Source organism: Heterodontus francisci, chromosome 13, assembly GCF_036365525.1.
Source record: "Heterodontus francisci isolate sHetFra1 chromosome 13, sHetFra1.hap1, whole genome shotgun sequence".
Classification (NCBI taxonomy): domain Eukaryota; kingdom Metazoa; phylum Chordata; class Chondrichthyes; order Heterodontiformes; family Heterodontidae; genus Heterodontus; species Heterodontus francisci.
In genome coordinates, this window is record NC_090383.1 from 46,509,163 (window position 1) to 46,530,695 (window position 21,533).

The window sequence follows — 21,533 nt, forward strand, 5'->3', positions numbered from 1 at the left end:
GCACTTGTTTGTCCATTTTGGGTACAGTTATCCTCAATTACTGAGACTCACTACCTTCCTTGTAAATACTCACAGAAATGCAGTTCTTCTTCATCCGGAGACTAGAAACCCATCAAAAATGAACAATGAAAATTATTATAAGGGTGTTAGTCCTAAATACTGTTTAGTGAAAATATAAATCTTTAAATGGCCTATGTTCTATATATTTATGTCTTTTTTTATTGAAAACTGAAGTTTGTTTGAATGATTTTTACTTAATACTTTGACCCATTGCAGCTGCTCATGTGAATTACATCAGCAAAGATCCAGCAGCACCTTGTTCATTGACAGAAGCACTGGAGCACTTTCAAGTGGATTCACTGGTGGAAATAATTCCAAAAGACCTGAAGGACAAAACTCTACCCCCCGAGCGAGCTCCACTCAACATCACCATTGTGGCTGTCGAAGGCTGCCATTCCTTCATTATCCTTGACTGGGCAAAGCCTCTAAAGAATGAATTTGTAACAGGTAGAGATTAATAATTCCACATTAATCTGTTTTATATTTGCTCCTGAGATGTGCAAGGCTATATTTATTTCCCATCCCAAATTTCTCTGAGGCATTAAAAGTCAGCCAAGTAGTATAGGAATGGAGCCACATGTAAGCTGGGCCATGTAGAGATAGCAGTCTCCCTTTCCTGAGGGACATTATAACAACAACTTGCATTTATCAAGCACCTTTCATGTAGTGAAATGTCCAAAGGTGCTTCACAGGAGCAATTACCAGCCAAACATTTCTCGCAGAACCACATGAAATATTAGGACAGGTGACCAAAAACTTGAACAAAAAGATTTTATGGAACATATCAAAGGAAGCGAGAGAGGTAGAGAGGTGGACAGGTTTAGGGAGGGAATTTCAAACCTTAGGACCCATGAACTGAATGCCAATGGTGAAGTGATTAAAATCAGGAATGCATAAGAGTCCAGAGTTGGAAGAGCACAGAAATTTTGAAGGCTTGTAGAGCTGGAGGAGGCTATAAAGATGGGGAGTGGTAAGGCCATGGAGGGATTTGAAAGGTTTGAAGGAATGAATTTTAAAAGTGAGATGTAACTGGACCCGGAGCCGAGGCAGGTGAGCAAGTACAGGGGTGATGGATGACCGGGATTTGGTGCGAGTTAGGATATGGGCAGCAGCGTGTTGGTTGACCAAGTTTACAGAGGGTAGAATGCAGGAGACCAGTCAGGAGTGTGTTAGAATAGTCAAGTCGAGAGGTAACACAGGCATGGATGAGGGTTTCAGCAGCAGATGAGCTGAGGCAGGAGTGGAGTTGGCCAATGTTATGGAGGTGGAAGTAGGCCGTCTTGGTGATGAAGGGGATAAATGGTCAGAAGCTTGTCTCCATGCCAAATACAACACCAAGGTTGTGACCAGTCCAGCTCAGCCTCAGCCAGGTGCCAGGGAGAAAGGAATGGAGTCAGTGGCTATGGAGCGCAGTTTGTGATGGGGACCAAAGACGATGACTTCGGTTTTTCCAGTGTTTAGTTCAAGGAAATTTCTCATCCAGTAGCTGTCTGACAGTTTAGAGATAATGGAGATGTCATTAAATACATGAATAGGATGGGAATAGAGGGATACGGACCCCGGAAGTGCAGAAGGTTTTAGTTTAGGCAGGCATCAAGATCGGCGCAGGCTTGGAGGGCCGAATGGCCTGTTCCTGTGCTGTACTGTTCTTTGTTCTTTATGTCATGAGATGTGATAATGACGTAGAGCTTGGATGTCAGTGGACATGTGGAAACTGACACTGTTTTTGGATGATGTCGCTGAGGAGCAGCATGTCGATGAGAACTAGAAGTGAGCCAAGGATAGATCCTTGGTGAGCACCAGAGGTAACAGTGCGGGAGCGGGAAGAGAAATCATTGCAAGTGATTCTCTGTCTACAACTCGATAGCTAAGAATAGCAGTTCCACCCAGCTTAATAACAGAGGAGAGGTGTTGGAGGAAGATGGTATGTGTCAAAGGCTGCAGATAGGTTGAGAAGGATTAGGAGACATAATTTACTTAGGTCACAATCACATAGGATGTCATTTGTGACTTTGATCAAAGCCATTAAAGTACCCTGACTGGGACAGAAACCTGAATGATGTGATTCAAACTGAAGTTGTGAGAAAGATGGACATGGATTTGGGAGACAAGAACACAGGCAATGACTTTAGATCAGTAAGGGAGGTTGAAGATGGGTTGGTAGTTCGCAAGGACAGTGTCAAGCATGGTTTTTTTGTGGAGAGGGGTGGTGATAGATGATTGGAAGGGGAGGGGACGGTACCTCGGGAGAGGGAACCGTTAGTAGTTTTAGCTAACATTGGAATCAGGAAGGGAAGTTGACTGGTCACCAGTTTGGTGGAATAGGGTCGGTGGAGCAGGAGGTGCATCACCTGGAAAGGTGAACTAGGAGAGGGCATGAGGGAAGGAAGGAGGAGAAAAACTAGAGAACAATTCAAGTTCAGGGCTAAGGTAGGAGGGAACCTTAAAGGGAAGTGTAGCCCAGTGGGCTAGGGGGAGGATGGGAAGCATCAGCAGTATCTAAAAGATGGTCTCAATCTCAGTGACAAAGAAGTCAATGAGCTCCTCACCCTTGTTGGAAGTGTGGGTTAGGAGATAGGGGAGAGGGGCTTAAGAAGATGGTTTGTCATGGAGAAGAGAAGCCGGGGGTTATCTTTGCCTTCCAGGGTGATCCTGGAATATTGAGCAGTTTTGGCAGAGGAGAGAAGGTTCTTGTAGTGCTTTATATGGTCCAACCAGATCAAGTGATAAATCATTGGTTAAACCATAGACACTCAAGTCTGCATCCCTTGGACTTAAGGGTGTGTTGATTAGGGCCATAATGGGGGAATGACTCGGGGTGAGAGAAAGTAATGGTTTTTATGGGGGCAAGAGCATCAAAGGTGGAGGTGAGGATGTAATCGAGCTGCAGAAATGTCATGGTGAATGGAGGGCCAAAGGCTACACAGTTGGGAATTTGAAAGTGCTGTTGTGAGTGACTTGCAGGGGAATTTTTTCTAAGGATGGACACAGAAGAAAATGGGATTGGGAGGGGGAAGGGCAATGTGGGTGGAAAGGGATGTAAGGAGGTAATCAGAGATGGCCTGATCTGTGATTGACATAATTGGAATAGCGAGACTATGTGAGATAGCAAGGTCGAGGGGTGGCCGTGAATATGGGTTGTCGAGTTTATATAGCGAGAGAGATTAAGGGAGGACTGGAGGGCAGTGAATTCAAAGGAGAGAGAACATGATGAGTTGAGATGACAGTTGAAATCATTGAGGATGTGAGTCACTCAGTGCAGAGACTGGGAGGAAAGCAGTGAAGATGTCTCGGTGGGATAATTGGTTGATATTTGGGTGCTCGGTCGCAAACCAGGACTTTAACTGAGAGACAAGAGGGTTGGAACAAGTGTGATGCTCAAAGGAGGGAAAGCTGACAGCGGAGTGGGGGACAGACCAAGGTGTGATTTGGTAATAAGGATTCACATTGCCACTGCAACAGATTTGGTGGGGAAAGGGGTGGAAGGTATAGCCAGGTGGAGGATGCTTCATTAAGGAGGCAGGTGTCATCAGCCTGGTTACCATCAAGGCCATGATCTTGATGTAATTATCTATAATAAGCTCCTGGATTGCAATAGCCTTTTTCAGAAGTAAATGGGCGTTCTGGAGTGAGATTTGGAGAGCAGCAGTAATGGCCGATCCGTTGGCCGAATCCATGGGATCAGCGCTGAGAGGTGTGAGTGGGACAGGAAGGAGATTGGCAAGAGTAGCCCCCAGCATGTGTACTGGCTAGGGAGGTCAGTAAGAGAGTAGGTTGTGATATTAGGGTTGTTGTTTGTAAGCAGGCAGCAGTGAATGCCTCGATGGGCCCTTTGGAGGATGCAGAGAGAGGCACAGAGGAAAGTTGTAGGCTTGCCTGGGACAACAGTATGGCAGTAAGAAGGTTGAGGAGTGCAGAAGGGTTGGGGTAGTGATTTGGGAGGGCAGAGTTACCCAAGAGCAGAGAAATGAAAGGAGGCATGACAAGAAGTGAGAGGAGTCTAGGAGGAAAAAAGAAGGGAACAGGGGAGAGAAAAGAGGAAAGAGAAGTTTTGGGCTCGGGCCTGGAGATAAATGGGTTTTTACAACAACCTGTCAACATTCTTCGTCATTTCTGGCATCGGCTCGTAGATTAGTAGATTTATTGAATTTTGTTTTGAAATGGATCATGGTGAGATTTGGACACTTAACCTCTGGGTTGTCTGGTACCATAACCACAAGGCTAGCATATAATACATAAATAGACTTCCACAATAATCTGCTGTATCCCAGCAACAGGGAGAGAAGCAATGCGCAAATTAATGGAGTAATGCAAATCTCATTGGCTGGTTCATGGAATGTGGAATTTTGCTGATCAGTCAATCAATATTTTGATTCATTTCCTTATCTCGAATTCTAATTATTTTTTAAATATTTCAAATATTCTATTTTGTTTCAGCATAGTTAAATATTTAAGCTGCAGCATCCGGTATCTTGGATTAGAGTGTTAAAATATATAATTTGATTTTTCAAAGTTTATTTTTGGAATTCTTTTCTGAAATTGTCTGCTTAACGCTATTCCCAAAACGGAATTTTTTTTTATTGGTTAGATGATATAGTGTGAAACTTATTGTGAATAAGTTTGCAAAACAGATAATGTGACTTTAATTTTTTAAACTATAGACTGCATAAAATTATTTTTAATGACAATGTACTTTTTGTTGGCTTAGATAACTTTATTTGAAGCACTATTAATCAATATATATTATACATATGGTTCTCACTCCATTATTTCACCAGCATTAAAAATATTATCCTAGTTTCTAAACCTTCAAAAAACTTTAAAACAACACAAAAGTAGAATTCTGCCAGGGAGTGCTGGGATTGGAGCTGCAGCATGATCCTGAGTGGGATGGTGTGGTGACAGGATTGTGGGGCACACTTTAGGTCATATCCAGATCTGCTATTTTCTACCCCTTGCTTCCTTTCCAGGAAATTGCACTCGGGAAGAGGGCAGTCACTATTTGGACCCATTACCATAGAATAATAGAGCGCAGAAGGAGGCCAACTGGCCAATCGGGCCTATGCCAGCTCTTTAAAAGAGCTATTCAATTAGTTGGCACATCCTGGCTCTGCCCCATAACCCTGTAAATTTTTTCCCTTCCTGCATTTATCTAATTACCTTTGAAAAGTTACTATTGAATCTGCTTCCACTATCCTTTCAGGCAACACATTCCAATCACAACAATTCCAATCACCTTCAATCTGTGTCCTCTGGTTACTGAGCTTTCTGTCACTGGAAACAGTTTCTCTATCTACTCTTTCAGAACCCTTTATAATTTTCAACACCTCTACCAAATCTTCTCTGCCTTCCCCGCTCTAAGGAGAACAACCCCCAGCTTCTCCATTCTCTCCAGATAAGTGAAGTTTCTCATCCCTAGTGCTATTCTAGTAAATCTCTTCTGCACCCTCTCTAAGACCTGGACATCCTTTCAAATGCATAGTGCCCAAAATTGAATACAGTACTCCAGCTAAAGCCTGACCAGTGTTTTATAAAGGTTTAGCTGAACTTCCTTGCTTTTGTAGTCTCTTCCTCTATGAATTTTTTAGATTAGATTAGAGATACAGCACTGAAACAGGCCCTTCGGCCCACCGAGTCTGTGCCGAACATCAACCACACATTTATACTAATCCTACACTAATCCCATATTCCTACCAAACATCCCCACCTGTCCCTATATTTCCCTACCACCTACCTATACTAGTGACAATTTATAATGGCCAATTTACCTATCAACCTGCAAGTCTTTTGGCTTGTGGGAGGAAACCGGAGCACCCGGAGGAAACCCACGCAGACACAGGGAGAACTTGCAAACTCCACACAGGCAGTACCCGGAATCGAACCCGGGTCCCTGGAGCTGTGAGGCTGCGGTGCTAACCACTGCGCCACTGTGCCGCCCAATAAAGCCAAGGATCCCATATAATTTTTCAACAGCCTTCTCAACTTGTCCTGCCAGCTTCAAAGACTTTTTTACATACGCCCTCAGGCCTTTGAGTTTCTGCAGCCCCTTTAAAATTGTATCATTTATTTTATATTGCCTCTCCTCATTCTTCCAACCAAAATGTATCATTTCACACTTTACTGTGTTAAATTGCATTTGTTATTCTGCTTATCTTATCAGTTTAATGTCTTCCTGAAGCCCTTTACTATCCTCCTCACTATTTGCTACATGTCCGAGTTTCCTGCCATTTGCAAAGTTTGAAATTATGCCCTGTATACCCAAGTCCAGGACATTAATATGCATCAAAAATAGTAATGACCTTGTACTGACAGTTGGGGAACACCACTGTGTGCATCCCTCCAGTGTGAAAACAACTATTCACCTCTACTCTCTGCTTTCTGCCCCTTAGTCAATTTTGTGTCTATGTTGCCACTGTTTCTTTAACCCCATGGGCTTTAATTCAACTGATTAGCCTATTATGTGGTACTTTGCCAAATGTTTTGTTACAAATCCATATGCACACCAACTGCATGACCCTTATCATCCCTCTCTGTTATTTAATGAAACATAGGAACAAGAGGATGCCATTTTGTCCCTTGACCCAGTTCTACCATTCAATAAGATCATGGCTTATCTGCAACTTGGCTCCACATGCCCACATTTGCCCCATATCCCTTGATACATTTGGCTAACAAAAACCTAGCAATTTCAGTTTTAAAATTAACAATTGATCTAGCATCAATTATTACAGCACAGCAAGAGGCCAGTCGGCTCTCCGAATGAGCAATTCACCTAATGCCATTCCCCCACCATCTCCTCCCTAACCCTGCACATTTTTCCTTTTCTGATAACAGTCTAATTCTCTTTTGAATGCCTCGATTGAACCTGCCTGCACCTCACTCTCAGGCAGTACATTCCAAATTCTAACTACTCGCTGCATGAGAAAGTTTTGCCACATGTCACTTTTGCTTCTTTTGCCAGTTATTTTAAATCTGTGCCCTCTCATTCTCGATCCTTTCATGAGTGGGAACAGTTTCTTCTTGTCTATTCTGTCCAGATCCCTCATGATTTGGAATACCTCTATCAATTCACCTCTCAGCTTTCTCTTCTCTAAGGAAAATTGTCCAAACTTCTCCAATCTATCTTCATAACTGGATTTCTTCATCCCTGGAACCATTCTCATCAATCTTTTCTGTACTCTCTCCAATGCCTTCACATCTTTCCTAAGGTGCAGCACCCAGAACTGGATACAATACTCCAGCTGAGGCCGAACCAGCGTCTTATACAAGTTCAGCATAACCTCCTTGCTCTTGTAGATAATGCCCCTATTAATAAAGCTGTATGCTTTATTAACTGCTCTCTCAACCTGTCCTGCCACCTTCAATGACCTATGCACATATACACCCAGGTCCCTCTGCACCTGTACCCCCTTTAGAATTGTGCCCTTTATTCTATATTGTCTCTCCATATTCCTCCTACCAAAGTAAAGGCCTGCTCAAGTGACAAAAAAAAACCTGACCCGGCCTAAGCTCAACCCGCCCTGACCTGACCTGAGCCCAACCACTGCAATGTTCCCTTTACTTACCTTCCGACTCCCAATCTGCCGGAAGCTGCAGCATGAGCGTGATGACATCACAGATTCGCTTACACGCTCACTGCGCAGACTCAGTTTCCCTGCTTGACGTCCCAGACTCGCAGCTCAGGTAAGTTTTTAACTTTTAACACTTACCTTGCTGTGTGTGTCCGACCCAGATCCGGCCCGACTCGGACCCAGCCCGACCCGAACCCGAAGGTCGGACGCAGAAGAGCGGCCCGACCCAACCCGAACCCGACATATGTCGCCGGGTTCTGTCAAGTTCAGGTCGGGTAGCAGGCCTTTATATGAAAAAGAATCACTTCACGTTTCTCCGCATTGAACTTCAGCTGCCACTTGTCCACCCATTCCACCAACTTGTCTATGTCCTTTTGAAGTTCTACACTACCTTCCTCACAGTTCACAATGCTTCCAAGTTTCATATCATCCGCAAATTTTAAAATTGTGCCTTGTTAACTAAGGTCTAGGTCATTAATGTATCAGGAAAAGCAAGGGTCCAACACTGATCCCTGGGGAACTCCACTACAAACATTCCTCCAGTCTGAAAAACATCCATTAACTACTACTCTTTGTTTCCTGTCACTCGGCCAATTTTGTATCCATGTTGCGACTGTCCCTTTTATTCCATCGGCTGTAACTTTGCTTGCATGTCTGTTGTGTGACACAAATGCAATCTGGAAGTCCATGTACACCACATCAACAGCATTGCCCTCATCAACCCTCTCTGTTACCTCCGCAAAAAACTCCAGCAAGTTAGTTAAACATGATTTTCCCTTAACAAATCTGTGTTGACTTTCCTTAATTAACCCATGTTTGTCCATGTGCCTATTAATTTTGTCCCGAATTATTGTTTCTGGAAGTTTCCCCACCACTGAAGTTAAACTGGCTGGCCTGTAGTTGTTGGGCTTATGTTTACATCCTTTTTTGAACACGGGTGTAACATTTGCTATTCTCCAGTCCTCTGGCACCACCCTTGAGTCTAAGGAAGACTTGAAAATTATGACCAGTGCTTCTGCAATTTCTACTCTCACTTCCCTGAGTATCCTTGGATGCATCTCATCTAGTCCTGGTGCTTTATCAACTTTAAGTAAAGACAGCCTATCTAATATCACCTCCTTATCAATTTTAAATCCTTCTAGTGCATTAGTTACCTCCTCTTTCACCGTGGCCTGGGTAACATTTTATTTCTTGGTGAAGACAGATGCAAAGTATTCATTTAATACCTCAGCTACTCCCCCTGCCTCCATGTATAAATCTCCTTTTTGGTCCTAATCAGCCCTACTCCTCCTTTTATCACCTTTTTAGTATTTATATACCTATAGAAGACTTTGGGATTCCCTTTTATGTTAGCTGCCAGTCTTTTTTATCCTCTGGCTTTGCTTCTCTTATTTGCTTTTTCACTTCCCCTCTGAACCTTCTATATTCAGCCTGTTTCTCCATTGTATTATCCACCTGACATCTGTCATAAGCATACTTTTTCTTCTTCGTCTTAATCCCTATCTCCAGCATCATTCGTGAAAGGTCTGGTTCTAATTTTTTGACTATACCCCCTCGTTCTAGACTCCCCAACCAGCAGAAATAGTTTCTCTCTATCCTATCCATACCCCTAATATCTGGAAAACTACGATCAAATCACCCCTTAACCTTCTAACTTCCAGGGAATACAACCCTAATTTGTGTAATCTGTGCTTGTAATTTTAATCCTTGGAGTCCCGAAATAATTCTGGTAAATCTATGCTGCACTTCCTCCAAGGCCAATATATCTTTCTTTTGGTGCACTGTTTATAGAACTGCTCACAGTACTCCTGGTGTAGTCCAAACAGGGCTTTGTATAGCTGAAGCATGACCTTTACCCCTTGTATTCTAAATTTTATTAGCCTTTTTGATTATTTCCTGTACCTGTCCATGACATTTTTATCATCTGTGTACCTGGAACCCCAAGTCTCTTTGGACCTCCACTGTTTCTAGCTTTTTACCATTTAGAAAGTACCCTGTTCTATCTTTTTTTAGGTCTAAAGCAGATGATCTCAGAATTGCCTACATTGAAATCTATTTATCACAGTTTTGCCCTTTTATGTAATCTCTCAATATCTCTTTGTAATGTTATGCTTCCATTGACACTGTTTACAAGGCCACCTATCTTTGTGTTATCGGCAAATTTGGATATGTGGCTTTCTATCGCTTCATCTGAGTCAATAATGAATACAATAAATAATTGAGGCCCCAACATCAATCCTTGTGGGACACTACTAATCACATCTTGCCAATTAGAGTACCTGTCCATTATCCCTACTCTCTGTCTCCTTCCACTCAGACAATTTTTTAAACAGGTCAATAATTTGCCTTCAGTTCCACGAGCTTCAACTTTAGCTAACGGTCTTTTATGAGGGTCTTTATCAAATGCCTTCTGGAAGTCCATATAAATCACATCCATAGTCATTCCCCTCTCCATTGCTTTCGTTACATCTTCAAAAAATTCCATCAGATTCGTCAGGCACGACCTACCCTTTACAAATCCATGCTGGCTTTCTCTGATCAGCTGAAAATTTTCAATTAATTATAGGCTCTAGCAATTTCCTGACAACAGATGTTAAGCTAGCTGGTCTGTACTTCCCTAGTTTCCCCTTCTAACCTTTCTTAAATAGCAGTCTGGCATGCACAATTTTCCAATCTAAAGGAACGGTTCCTGCATCAGAAGATCTTTAGAAGATTATAGTTAGGGCATCTTCAATGTTTCCACCTACTTCTTTTAAAACCCTGGGATGGAAACCATCTGGCTCTGGGGACTTGTCGCTGTTTAGTGCCACTAATTTCTCCATTTTCTTGCTTGGGTTAATTTTGTTGAGACCTTGTCCCTAACTTAATAATCGTTTTCCTGGAATGTCTGGCATACTGACATCTTCCTCTGTTGAATTACTGAATCAAAGCAGTTATTGAACATGTCTGCCATTTTGTTATTTTCATTGACAATAGCACCATTTTCAAAGGGCTCACATTGCTTCTGACCATGTTCTTTTTTTCCTAATGTAATTGTAAAATATTTTTGTGTTGATTTTGATATCCCTTGCAAGTTACTTTTCATATTTCCTTTTTGTCGATCCTACTATCTGCTTTGTCACACTTTGCTGCTCTTTGTATCTTTCCCATTCACCAGGAACTGTGCAATATTTTGCATTTTTGTATTCTTGATCTTTTAATATTGTCTCATGCCTCACTACTTGTCCAGAGCTGTCTTTCTTACCAAGTAGAACTCTTGCCCTTTAGGGGTATAAACTGGTTTTGTATCATAAATTCTTCTTTAAACATCTTCCACTGATCGTCTGTCATTTTGCCAATTAACAGATTTTTCTAGTTTATTATGGGCAGACTTTGTCTCATCCCATTGAAGTCGGCCTTACTTAAATCTCGAATCTTAGTAGCTGTTGCATGTTTCTCCCTTCCAAACACTGTGGTGAACTCAACCATATTAGGATTGCTATTAAATCAATGTTCATGCACCGTTAGGCTGTTAACTAAATCTGGTTCATTATCATTACTAATTCTAATATGGCCTGCCCCCTTGTTGATTTCAGGACATACTGTTGCAGAAAACTATCCCAGACACACTCAAGAAATACACTACCTTTCTGGTATGTGCTAGTCTACTTATCCCAATCTATATGGAAGTTAAATTTCCCCATTAAAACCACTCTGCCTTTGCTAGATGCTTATCTAATCTCAGCATTTATACAAGCCACTACTTCAAGGTTATTATAGGATGGCCTATACACAACTTCCACGACAGTTTTAAACCTTTTCTATTTCTTAATTCTACCCATTAAGTCTCCAGTCCTGCTTATCTCTTGTTATCATTGCTATGATTTCATCCATAATCACAGAGGCTACTCCTCTCCCTATCTTTCCTGTGGACCTTATAACCCAGTTTATTTAGTTCCCAGTCATGACCATCTTACAGCCATGTTTAAATAACGGCCACCATGTCATACCCTCTAAGTTGGATTTGTGCCTACAGTTCTTTCAGTTTGTTCCTTATACTCCATGCATTTATATAAAGAATGCTTATTTGGGTCATGAACCCTAGCCTGTCTTTCTGCTCTAATGTTTTACCCATACATTTCCTATGTCTCTCTCCTGGTTTAATTACTTTACATCTTTTAATTTTCCCTTTACTTACACTGCCTAAAACATAATTTTTGACTTTTACTATACTCTCTTCCCTTCTGTTTGTTCGCAAACTATTTTTTATACCACTTTTTCCACCTGAGCCATCCCCCTGCCATTTACTAGTTTAAAGTCCTTGTGTCCACCCTATTATCCTTTCTGCTAAGACCTTGGTCCCAGCCTAGTTCAGATAGAGCCCAATGGTACAGTTACAACCTGTCCCAGCACTAGTGCCAGTGTCCCATGAAATGTAACCCTTCTTTCCCACACCACTCCTTCAGCCACATTTTTGCCACTCTAAATCTGTTTATCGCTATACCAATTTATACATGGCTCGGGTAATAATCCTGAAATTATAAACCTTGAGGAGTAAATTTGCAGGCAAATTTGGTCGTCATCACAGATGCTAGAAAACAAATCCTGGGTCGTGAGTCTACACGTTGGTAAGTTTAGTTTTCACTAACCACCCAAAATCTTAAAGTTTTGAGAAAAATTCAAAACTTCTGTTCATTAAGAGCAGAGCCCAAGGAATGGGCAGGTTATGAGCACTGAAACTGAACACGTATTTAAACATAGATGAGATGGTATTCTGTCCTGAAGGGACTTTACATGTCCTATGGTCAATCGGAGTTGTGCCACTAGGCCACCAACACGGAATTTTGACAATTTTACCATCTCCAGCAGTCTGAGAAATAATCATTCATGCATATGGATGCAAACTGGGGCTGGTCATTTCTGCCAGGGTAAATTAATTGACCAGTTTTTTTATTAAACGGAAGCCAAATTGTTTCAAAGCAATTCCAGTACTTGAAACATTCTTGCTTATTTGCTTCTAGTGTTTCTAAAGGATGGAATCACAATCTATTAAAATGGGGCAAAGGAAATGTAAGCAAATGTACACATATTTAAATAATAAAATCAGTAATAAAAATATTGCTATTAAGTGCCAGACGTTCCGCCAATAGCACCAAGTCTGGTGTTGTCAAGTTAGATGAGTCCACAAATTTATGCTAAATATTTATGCTTTTGAGGCTGATAAGATTCCCATTTATTTTCTGTAAGGTTTTCAATAACAGACTTTGTTAAAGGTTTAAAGCTGTTCCAGATGTCTACGGTTAGAATACAACTGCAATACTACTTCTTTTGGACTTGATAATGGTTGGGGAGGGAGGGGGGAGTAGAATTAAAGCTGGCAGATATTTTGTCTTATAAAGCACTTAAAGTTATTGGTATGTCCTTTTGTTGTTCTTCGACTTAAACTGTTATGGACCAGGGGCTGTGCTTGAGTTGGGTATATCTTGCATACAAGAAGACAAGGAATAGGAGCAGCAGTAGACCATGTAGCCCGTCGAGCCTGCTCTAGCATTCAATATGATCATGGCTGTTCTTTGGCTTCAACTCCACTTTGCCGCCTGCTCACCCTATCCCTTGATTCCCTGAGAGACCAAAAGTCTTGTCTATCCCAACCTTAAATATATTCAACAATGGAGTATCCACAACCCTCTGGGTAAAGAATTCCAAAGATTCAAAACCCTTTGAATGAAATAATTTCTCCTCATCTCAGTGGGCCCCTTATCTTGAGACTATGCCCGTGTTTTAGATTCCTGGACCAGCGGAAACAATCTCTCAGCTTCTACCATATCCAGCCCCTTCGGATTCTTGTATGTTTCAATGAAGTCACCTTTCATTTTTTAAAACTGCAGAGAATGTAGTCCCAATTTATTCAGCGCCTCATCATAGAATAACCCCCTCATCCCAGGGACCAATTTATTGAACCTTTGCTGCGCCACCTCCAATGCAAGTATATCCTTTCTTAAATGTGGAGACCAAAACTGCACACAGTATTCCAGATGTGGTCTCAACAAAACAAGGTACAATTGTAGCAAGACTTATTTATTCCTGTACTCCAATCCCCTTGCAATAAATGCCAACATGCCACTTGCCTTCCTAATTGCTTGTTGCACCTGCATGCTAATATTTTGCATTCCTTGTATGAGCGCACCCAAGTCTCTTTGAACAGCAGCACTTACTAGTTCCACACCTTTTAAAAAAAATTCTGCTTTTCTATTCTTATGACCAAAGTGAATATCTTCACACTTCCCTGCATTATACTCCATCTGCCATCTTGTTGCCCATTCACTTAACCTGTCTATATCTCGTTACAGCCTCTCTGTGTCCTCGCCATAGCTTACCTTTCTACCTAGCTTTATACCATCAGCAAACTTGGATACATTACTCTCTGTCTCTTCATCTAAGTCATTAATATAGATTGTAAATAGCTGAGGCCCCAGCACTGATCCTTGTGGCACTCCACTATTGACTGCCTGCCAACTTGAAAATGCCCCGTTTATGCCCACTCTTTGCTTCCTGTCCATTAACCAATCCTCAATCCATGCTAATATGTTACCCCCAACTCCATGAGCCTATTAACCTTTTGTGTGGCACCTTATCAAACGCCTTTTGGAAATCCAAGTATACCACATCTACTGGCTCTCTTTTACCTACCCTACTAGTTAAATCCTCAAAAATCTAATAAATGTGTCAAACAGGTTTTCCCTTTAGTAAAACCATGTTGACTTGTTCGATTCATGCTGTGCTTTTCTAAGTACATTGTTAATACTTCCTTAATAATAGTTGCCAGCATTTTCCCAATGACTGATGTTAGGCTAACTGGCCTGTAGTTCTTTCCCTCCTTTCTTGAAAAACAGTGTAACATTTGCCAATCTGATGGGATTTGCCAATCTAAGGAATTTTGGAAAATCATAGCTAGCGCATCCACTATCTCTGCAGCTATCTCTTTTAGAACCCTAGCATGTAGGCCATCAGGTCCTGGAGATTTGTCAGATTTTAGTCCCTTAAGTTTCTCCAATACTTTTTCTCTGCTGATCTAATTTGCTTAAATCCTTACTCTTTTAACCCCCTAGATTACTGTCTATTTCTGGTATGACATTTATGTCTTCTACTGTGAAGACAGACACAAATTATTTGTTCAATGCCTCTGCCATTTCCTCATTCCCCATGGTAATTTCTCCTGTCTCTGCTTCTAAGGGACCAATGTTTACTTTAGCTACTCTCTTCCTTTTCATATACTTATAAACACTCTTAAATTTGTTTTTATATTTCTGGTTAGTTTATTCTCATGTTCTATTGTTTCCTTTTTTATCAACTTTTTGGATACCCTTTGCTGGTTTCTAAAACTGTCCCAATCCTCTGACTTGCTACTATTTTTTACAACATTGCGAGCCTCTTTTAATTGAGTACTATCCTTAACTTCCTGAGTGAGCCATCATAATAAAATGTACTAGGATAATGCAAATATGAATCTTACACAAAGTGGCCTCAGCACAATAATAAGTTGCCCTTCCATTTAATGTCACCCAAGGTCTAACCCCATATTACCTTTATTTTTCTTCAGTCATCCCATAATTCTACATTAAATGTTGCTGCTCATCTCACACTACAAAAAAATGTACTGAGGCTTCAGCTTTTTAGCTTGTATATTAATGATTTAGATGAAGGAATAGAGAGTTTTCTATCCAAGTTTGCAGATAATACTAAGGAGACACAATAAATTGTGCAGATGGGTGCAAAAAGTTACAAAGAGACAGTCTAGTGAGTGGGAAAAACTATGGCAGATGAAGTTCAATGTCTGCTTTGGATCTGAAGCAGACAATCAGAATATTTTCTATCGAGTGAGACTTTATGGAAGATGTTTAAAATTAAGGCATTTGAAATATTGGGAGAATTTTAACCTCAAAAAATCAGGTGGGTTTGGGTCAAGTGGGAGGTTAATATGTTAAAAAACCTGAATCCCGACCCAAATCCACCTCCAAACCACCCATTTCCAGATTTAGTGGGGGGACGATCGTGGCCTGGTGACCAACTCACTCCAAGGACGTGGGTGAGGCTACGAAACTCATCCTTATTCAATATTTGAAATCTAACTGTGGGCAGCCTGGTTTCCCAATCTGGGGAACCCGGCAGCTAAACCCAGGCGAGTGCTGTCAGATTCAGCAGGTAAGTTCAGTTTCCTGCTAGATCCATTGGTCTGCATGGGCAACACACCCCATGATTGGGTACCCCTATGGCATCATTCTGATCTTCCCAGCAAAACCCCTGACCCCCCACCAATCTTCCCCTTGAAGCCTTTGATCCATTCCCTAGGCCTCGATTTCATCCCCCTCCAGGTATCTGATCTCCCTCTTCCCCCCACCCCTCCAGCCTCCTGAATGACTCCAATTCTTCAACCCCAGGCCCAGGCCTCCGATATTTTTCCTCCCGCCAGGCTGCTGAGTCCATCCACCCCCAGGTCTCTTCCCCCTCAGGCCTCCAATTCTCCCACCCCCTGGGCCTCACCCCACCTCCCCCAACTCCTGATCTGTACCTCTCAGACCTCGATTACCCCCCCTCCCCCCCACCACCACCCAAGACCTCTGATACCCCCTACCCACCGACCCGCCCTTCACCTCCGGATCCTGGGATCCGATCGGCTGTTCCGTCCGCCCATGGTTGAGTCCCCCAGGTTCACCCCCACTCCTGGATCGTGCCTCCCCCTGCCCCCCTAGATGGCACAGTCCTTCCTGTCCTGCAGACTACACTAACAGTCTCCCCGCCTAACTGGAAACTAAGCTTGGCAATCAGCTGATTTCTGTGTGGGGGTATCCAAACAGTGCCATTAAACGCACACTGTGGAGTTAAAACTCCACAATGTGCGGGGGAATCCTGACTTCTGAGTTCCTCGCACTCTACCAATCAGCCGATTAAAGCTAGGGCATTTGGAGTGAAATCAAGAAGCACTTTCACACAAATGGTAGTGAAAATCAGGAGTCCTCTCCACCAAAAGGCTGTGGATCCTGGGTTAATTGAAATTTTCAAGACTGAGATTAATAGATCTTTTGTTAGTTAAGGGATATTGAGAAAAGGCAAGTAAGTTGAATTAAGGTACATAGAAACCATGATCAGATAGAAATAGGGAACAGGCTTGAGGCTGAATGAGCTATTCCTGTTACGATATTATTAAAATCCTTGGATGTGACCATACATCCCAGATGTGTGATCACAATTCTCTATTCTAATCTCTGCAGTCCAGTATCTGTCCTGCCCACAGGACCAAGATCTTTCTGGTCACAATTATCAACAATATTTTCCATCACTATTTCCTGCATTACACCAGTGACTACACTTCAAAAATACTTCATTAGCTGTAAAGCACTCTGATACGTCTGGTGGTGGTGAAAAGCGCGATATAAAAGCGTCTTTTCTTTCAATGCAATTGAAACACTTTATGCCTTTTTGTCTTCTTTAAACGTTCTGCAGCATTCGAGCAGTTCATCACATCAGGCTCTTCATCTTTCCTTCCCCAGTGTTCCATGGTCCATCTCACAGGAACTGACCTCTCCCTGGTTCTACTCCTACCAGTCTTAACACAACCAGTGCACCCTGAGTAATGGCTTGTCCAGTGCTGAAGATTGCCACAAACTAGGGGACATGAGTTTGAGCTTCAAAGAGGAAAGGTGCACAAGCAGTGTGGATTTAACTACTTTATGAAAATGTAGTGGATATGTGGAATAAAGTGCCCTAGGGGTAGTGTTGGAAAAAAATGTGGGAATATTAAAAGAGAATTAGATAGACACTTTAAGGAAAGAATAGTTGAGAGGCATTAGTCTTTTGACTGATCATATAAAATTCATAGGCAAGGAATTTTGTTGAAGCTGCTCCTGCTTCACCGATGCAAGTGCCACGGGAACCCAGCTTGCACGTGCAAACAAGGTTTTTGCCGCACTTCTGGTGCAGCAGACACAACTCTGGGAAAATTCTTGGCCATAGACATTTCCGGTTCAGTCACGCTGGGATTGTTCTCTTTAAAACAGAGGAGTTTAAGGGCAAATGTAATGGAGGTGTTCAAAATGATGTGTGATTTTGATAGGAAAATGGGAGAAGCTGGCAGTAAGGTCAGTAAACAGAGGGCAGACTTGAGGTAATTAGCAAAAGAACAAGAGAGGAAATTAAGATAATTTTTCATGGTGATGTGGAATGCACTGCCTGGAAGGATGGTGGATGCAGATTAAATCACATTTTCAAAAGGAAATTGGATAAATACTTGAAGGGGAGAAATATGCAGGGCTATGGGAAAAGGACAGGGGAGTAGGACTAATTGCATAGCTCTTTCTTTCAAAGAGCTGGCACAGACTTGATGGGCCACATGGCAGCCTTCAGTGCTGCATGATTTTATGAAATGCTTGGTGTCTCCTCCCTTTCTTAGTCTGTGGAAACCAATAAGTTTATCTGCATTTAAAGGCACAATATGAATGCAAGTTTTTAACCAAGAAAATCTTGTAGGCTGTATCCTCAGATGTAGTTTCAGAGCCAGTCTATATTTTCCTTTCTACCTCTTTATTTTCTCTTAGTTCTACTTTGGTATATAATAATACATTTTATATGTTATATATTTTAAAAATATTCTAATACATTTGTTGCTTTTTGCTTGGATGTTCCAGCTTTTTTTTTCTCAGTTTAAATATTTCATTCTCTTTCTTGCTTCCATTGCCTTCTCCATTTTGTCTGGAACACTATAAAAGGTTTAATTTGCTCTGGTCAAACTCTTCTGTAAAATTACATTCTACTCCATGTCAAAGCTGTTATTTGCTTGTTTATTTAATAGAAAGGCATTATTGAGTGCCATACAAGATAATAATAACTTGTATTTATATAGTGCCTTTAACATAATAAAAAATCCCAAGGCGCTTCACAGGGGCATTATAAAACAAGATATGACACTGAACCACATAAGGAGATATTAGGGGAGATGACCAAAAGCTTGGTCAAAGAGGTAGGTTTTAAAGAGCATCTTAAAGGAGTAAAATGAGATGGAGAGGCGGAGAGGTTTAGAGAAGGAATTCCAGAGCATAGGGCCCAAGCAGCTGAAGGCAAAGCCACTAATGGTGGAGTGATTAAAATGGGGATGCTCAAGAGGCCAGAATTAGACGAGTACAGATATCTCAGAGGGTTGTGGGGCTGGAGAAAATTACAGATATAGTAAGGAACAAGGCCATTAAGGGATTTGACTACAAGGATGAGAATTTTACAATCGAGACATTGTGTAAACAGGAGCTAATGTATGTCAGCAAGCACAGGGATGATGGGTGAATGGGATTTGGTGTGAATTGGGACATGGACAGCAGAGTTTCGGTTGACCGTAAGTTTACAAAGGGTAGAATGTGGGAGACCAGCCGGGAGTGAGTTAGAATAGTCAAGTCTAGAGGTATCAAAGGCATGGATGAGGGTTTCAGCAGCAGATGAGCTGAGGCAGGGGTGGAGTTGGTGATTTTGTGGAGATGGAAATAGGCGATCTTAGTGATGGCGTGAATATGTGATCACCGAGAAGCAGCATGTAAAGCAGAAATAGAACAGGGCCAATAATGGATCTTGCGGGATAGCAGAGGACTGGGAAGCAAAGCCATTGCATCTGAAGATAGGAATCAGATGAGGGCAGTCCCACCAAGCTGGACGAAGGTGGAGAGGCATTGGCAGAGGATGGTGTAATTAACCGTGTCAAAGGCTGAGGACAGGTCAAGAAGGATAAGGAGGGATAGTTTACCTTTGTCATTTGTGACTTTGACAAGAGCCATGTCGGCACTACAGCATGGGCAGAAAACCAAATGGAGGGATTCAAACATGGAGTTCAGGAAGGATGGGCACGCATTTAGGAAGCAACAACACTTTCAAGGACTTTGCAGAGGAAAAGGAGGTTGGAGATGTGGCAGTATTTTGCAAGGACAGAGAGGTCAAGAGGTTTTTTGAGGAGAGGGGTGATGACAGCAGATTTGAAGAAGATGGGGACAGTAAATGAAGATGGAGAACTGTTGATATCAGCTAACATGGGAATTGGAAGGGAAGTTGGGTGGTCAGTAGTTTTATGGGAATAGAATCTCATGGACAAGGTGAACTTGGCGTGAGGGTACTTGGGAGAGAAATTAGAGAAAGATACAAATGCCGAGCAGGGAGTAGTCTGGTGGACAGGGAAAGGAAGTGCAATGGCAGAGACAGTTTATCGGATGGCCTCAATCTTAGTAAAAAAATAAATCCACGAGATCCTCATACTTGTTGGAGGGGAGGGTGGAGGAGACGGGGGGAAGGGTTTAAGACCATTTGCAGTAGAGAAAAGAAACCGGGGGGTTATCTTTGCACTCCAGGATGGCTAAAACAGTTGTCCACCATATCTGTTGAAGTCTGCGTCCCTTGGACTTAAGGGAGGACAAATGAGGGTCGTACCAGAGGAATGGCCAGGATGAGAGAGATGAAGTGTTTTAATGAGGATGAGGGCGCCAGAGGTGGAGGTATGAGTTTGGTTGAGCAGATCGGCAGCTGCGGAAGTGTTGTGGGGAACAAAGCACCAGAGGACAGTTGGAATTTTGAAAGTGCAGTTGTAAGTGAATTGGGGAGAGTTTTATCCAGGAACAGATGCAGAAGGAAGTAGGGTTTGGAGGGAGAAGCGGGATGGAGAGTGACACAAGGAAGTGATCAGACATGTCCTTATCTGTGTTTGATACTATGAGGACAGTGAAATCAATGAAATGGCAAGGTTGGTGGGGGTGGGTGGTGGTGGTGTGGTTGGCAGTGAATATGGGTTGGAGAGTGTACACTGAGGCTGTGATTAAGGGAGAAAAGGAGGGCAGTGAACTTGAGAGACAGAAAACATGATGAATTGAGATGGAGATTGAAGTGAGAAATCTGTCGCTGCTCAGGCAGAAAAGCAGGAAAGATAGCATTGGCGTGGTACTTGGGTGGGTGGTAAAGAACAAGGATTTTAAGTGAGGGACCAGAAGTGGGTCCCCCAGAGACCAGAAAGGGGATTTACACATGGAGGCAGAGGGCATAACTGAGATATTAAATGAATACTTTGCATCTGTCTTAACCAAGGAAGAAGATGCAACACAGGCAATGTTGAAAGAGGAGGTAAGTCAGACACTAGAGGGGTTTAAAATTGATAGAGGGAGTATTAGATAGGCTGTCTGTACTTAAAGTGGATAAAGCACCAGGGCCGGATGAGATGCCTCCAAGGATACTGAGGGAAGTAGGGTAGGCGGTGGCGTAGTGGTATTATCACTGGACTAGTAACCCAGGGACTCAGGGTATTCCTCTGGGGACATGGGTTCGAATCCCACCACAGCAGAAGGTGGAATTTGAACTTAATAAAAAAATCTGGAATTAAAACTGGTCTAATGATGGCCATGAAACTATTGTCGACTGTTGTAAAAACCCATCTGGTTCACTAATGTCCTTTAGGGAAGGAAATCTGCTGTCCTTACCTGGTCTGGCCTACATGTGACTCCAGACCCACAGCAATGTGGTTAACTCTTACATGCCCTCTGAAATGGCCTAGCAAGCCACTCAGTTATAACTAACCGCTACAAAGTCTATAAAAAAGAATGAAACCGGACGGACCACCCGGCATCGACCTAGGCACCGGAAACGACTACGGCAAACCCAGCCCTGTCGACCCTGCAAAGTCCTCCTTACTAACATCTGGGGGCTTCTGCCAAAGTTGGGAGAGCTGTCCCACAGACTGGTCAAGCAACAGCCTGACATAGTCATACTCACGGAATCATACCTAACAGACAATGACCCAGACACTGCCATCACCATCCCCGGGTACATCCTGTCCCACCGGCAGGACAGACCCAGCAGAGGTGGTGGCACAGTGGTATACAGTAGGGAGGGAGTTGCCCTGGGAGCCCT

General features: G+C 42.5%; 1 protein-coding gene across 2 annotated transcripts in view; it reads left to right on the plus strand.

The window, feature by feature from the left end:
* The window catches only part of fndc1 (fibronectin type III domain containing 1), a 316,339-nt gene that overhangs the window by 213,641 nt on the left and 81,165 nt on the right, over positions 1-21,533 (plus strand). For both annotated transcript variants that reach the window (XM_068044773.1, XM_068044774.1), the window contains one exon: positions 277-507. In XM_068044773.1, coding sequence (XP_067900874.1) covers positions 277-507 — 231 coding nt within the window. The remainder of the gene's footprint in view (positions 1-276; positions 508-21,533) is intronic.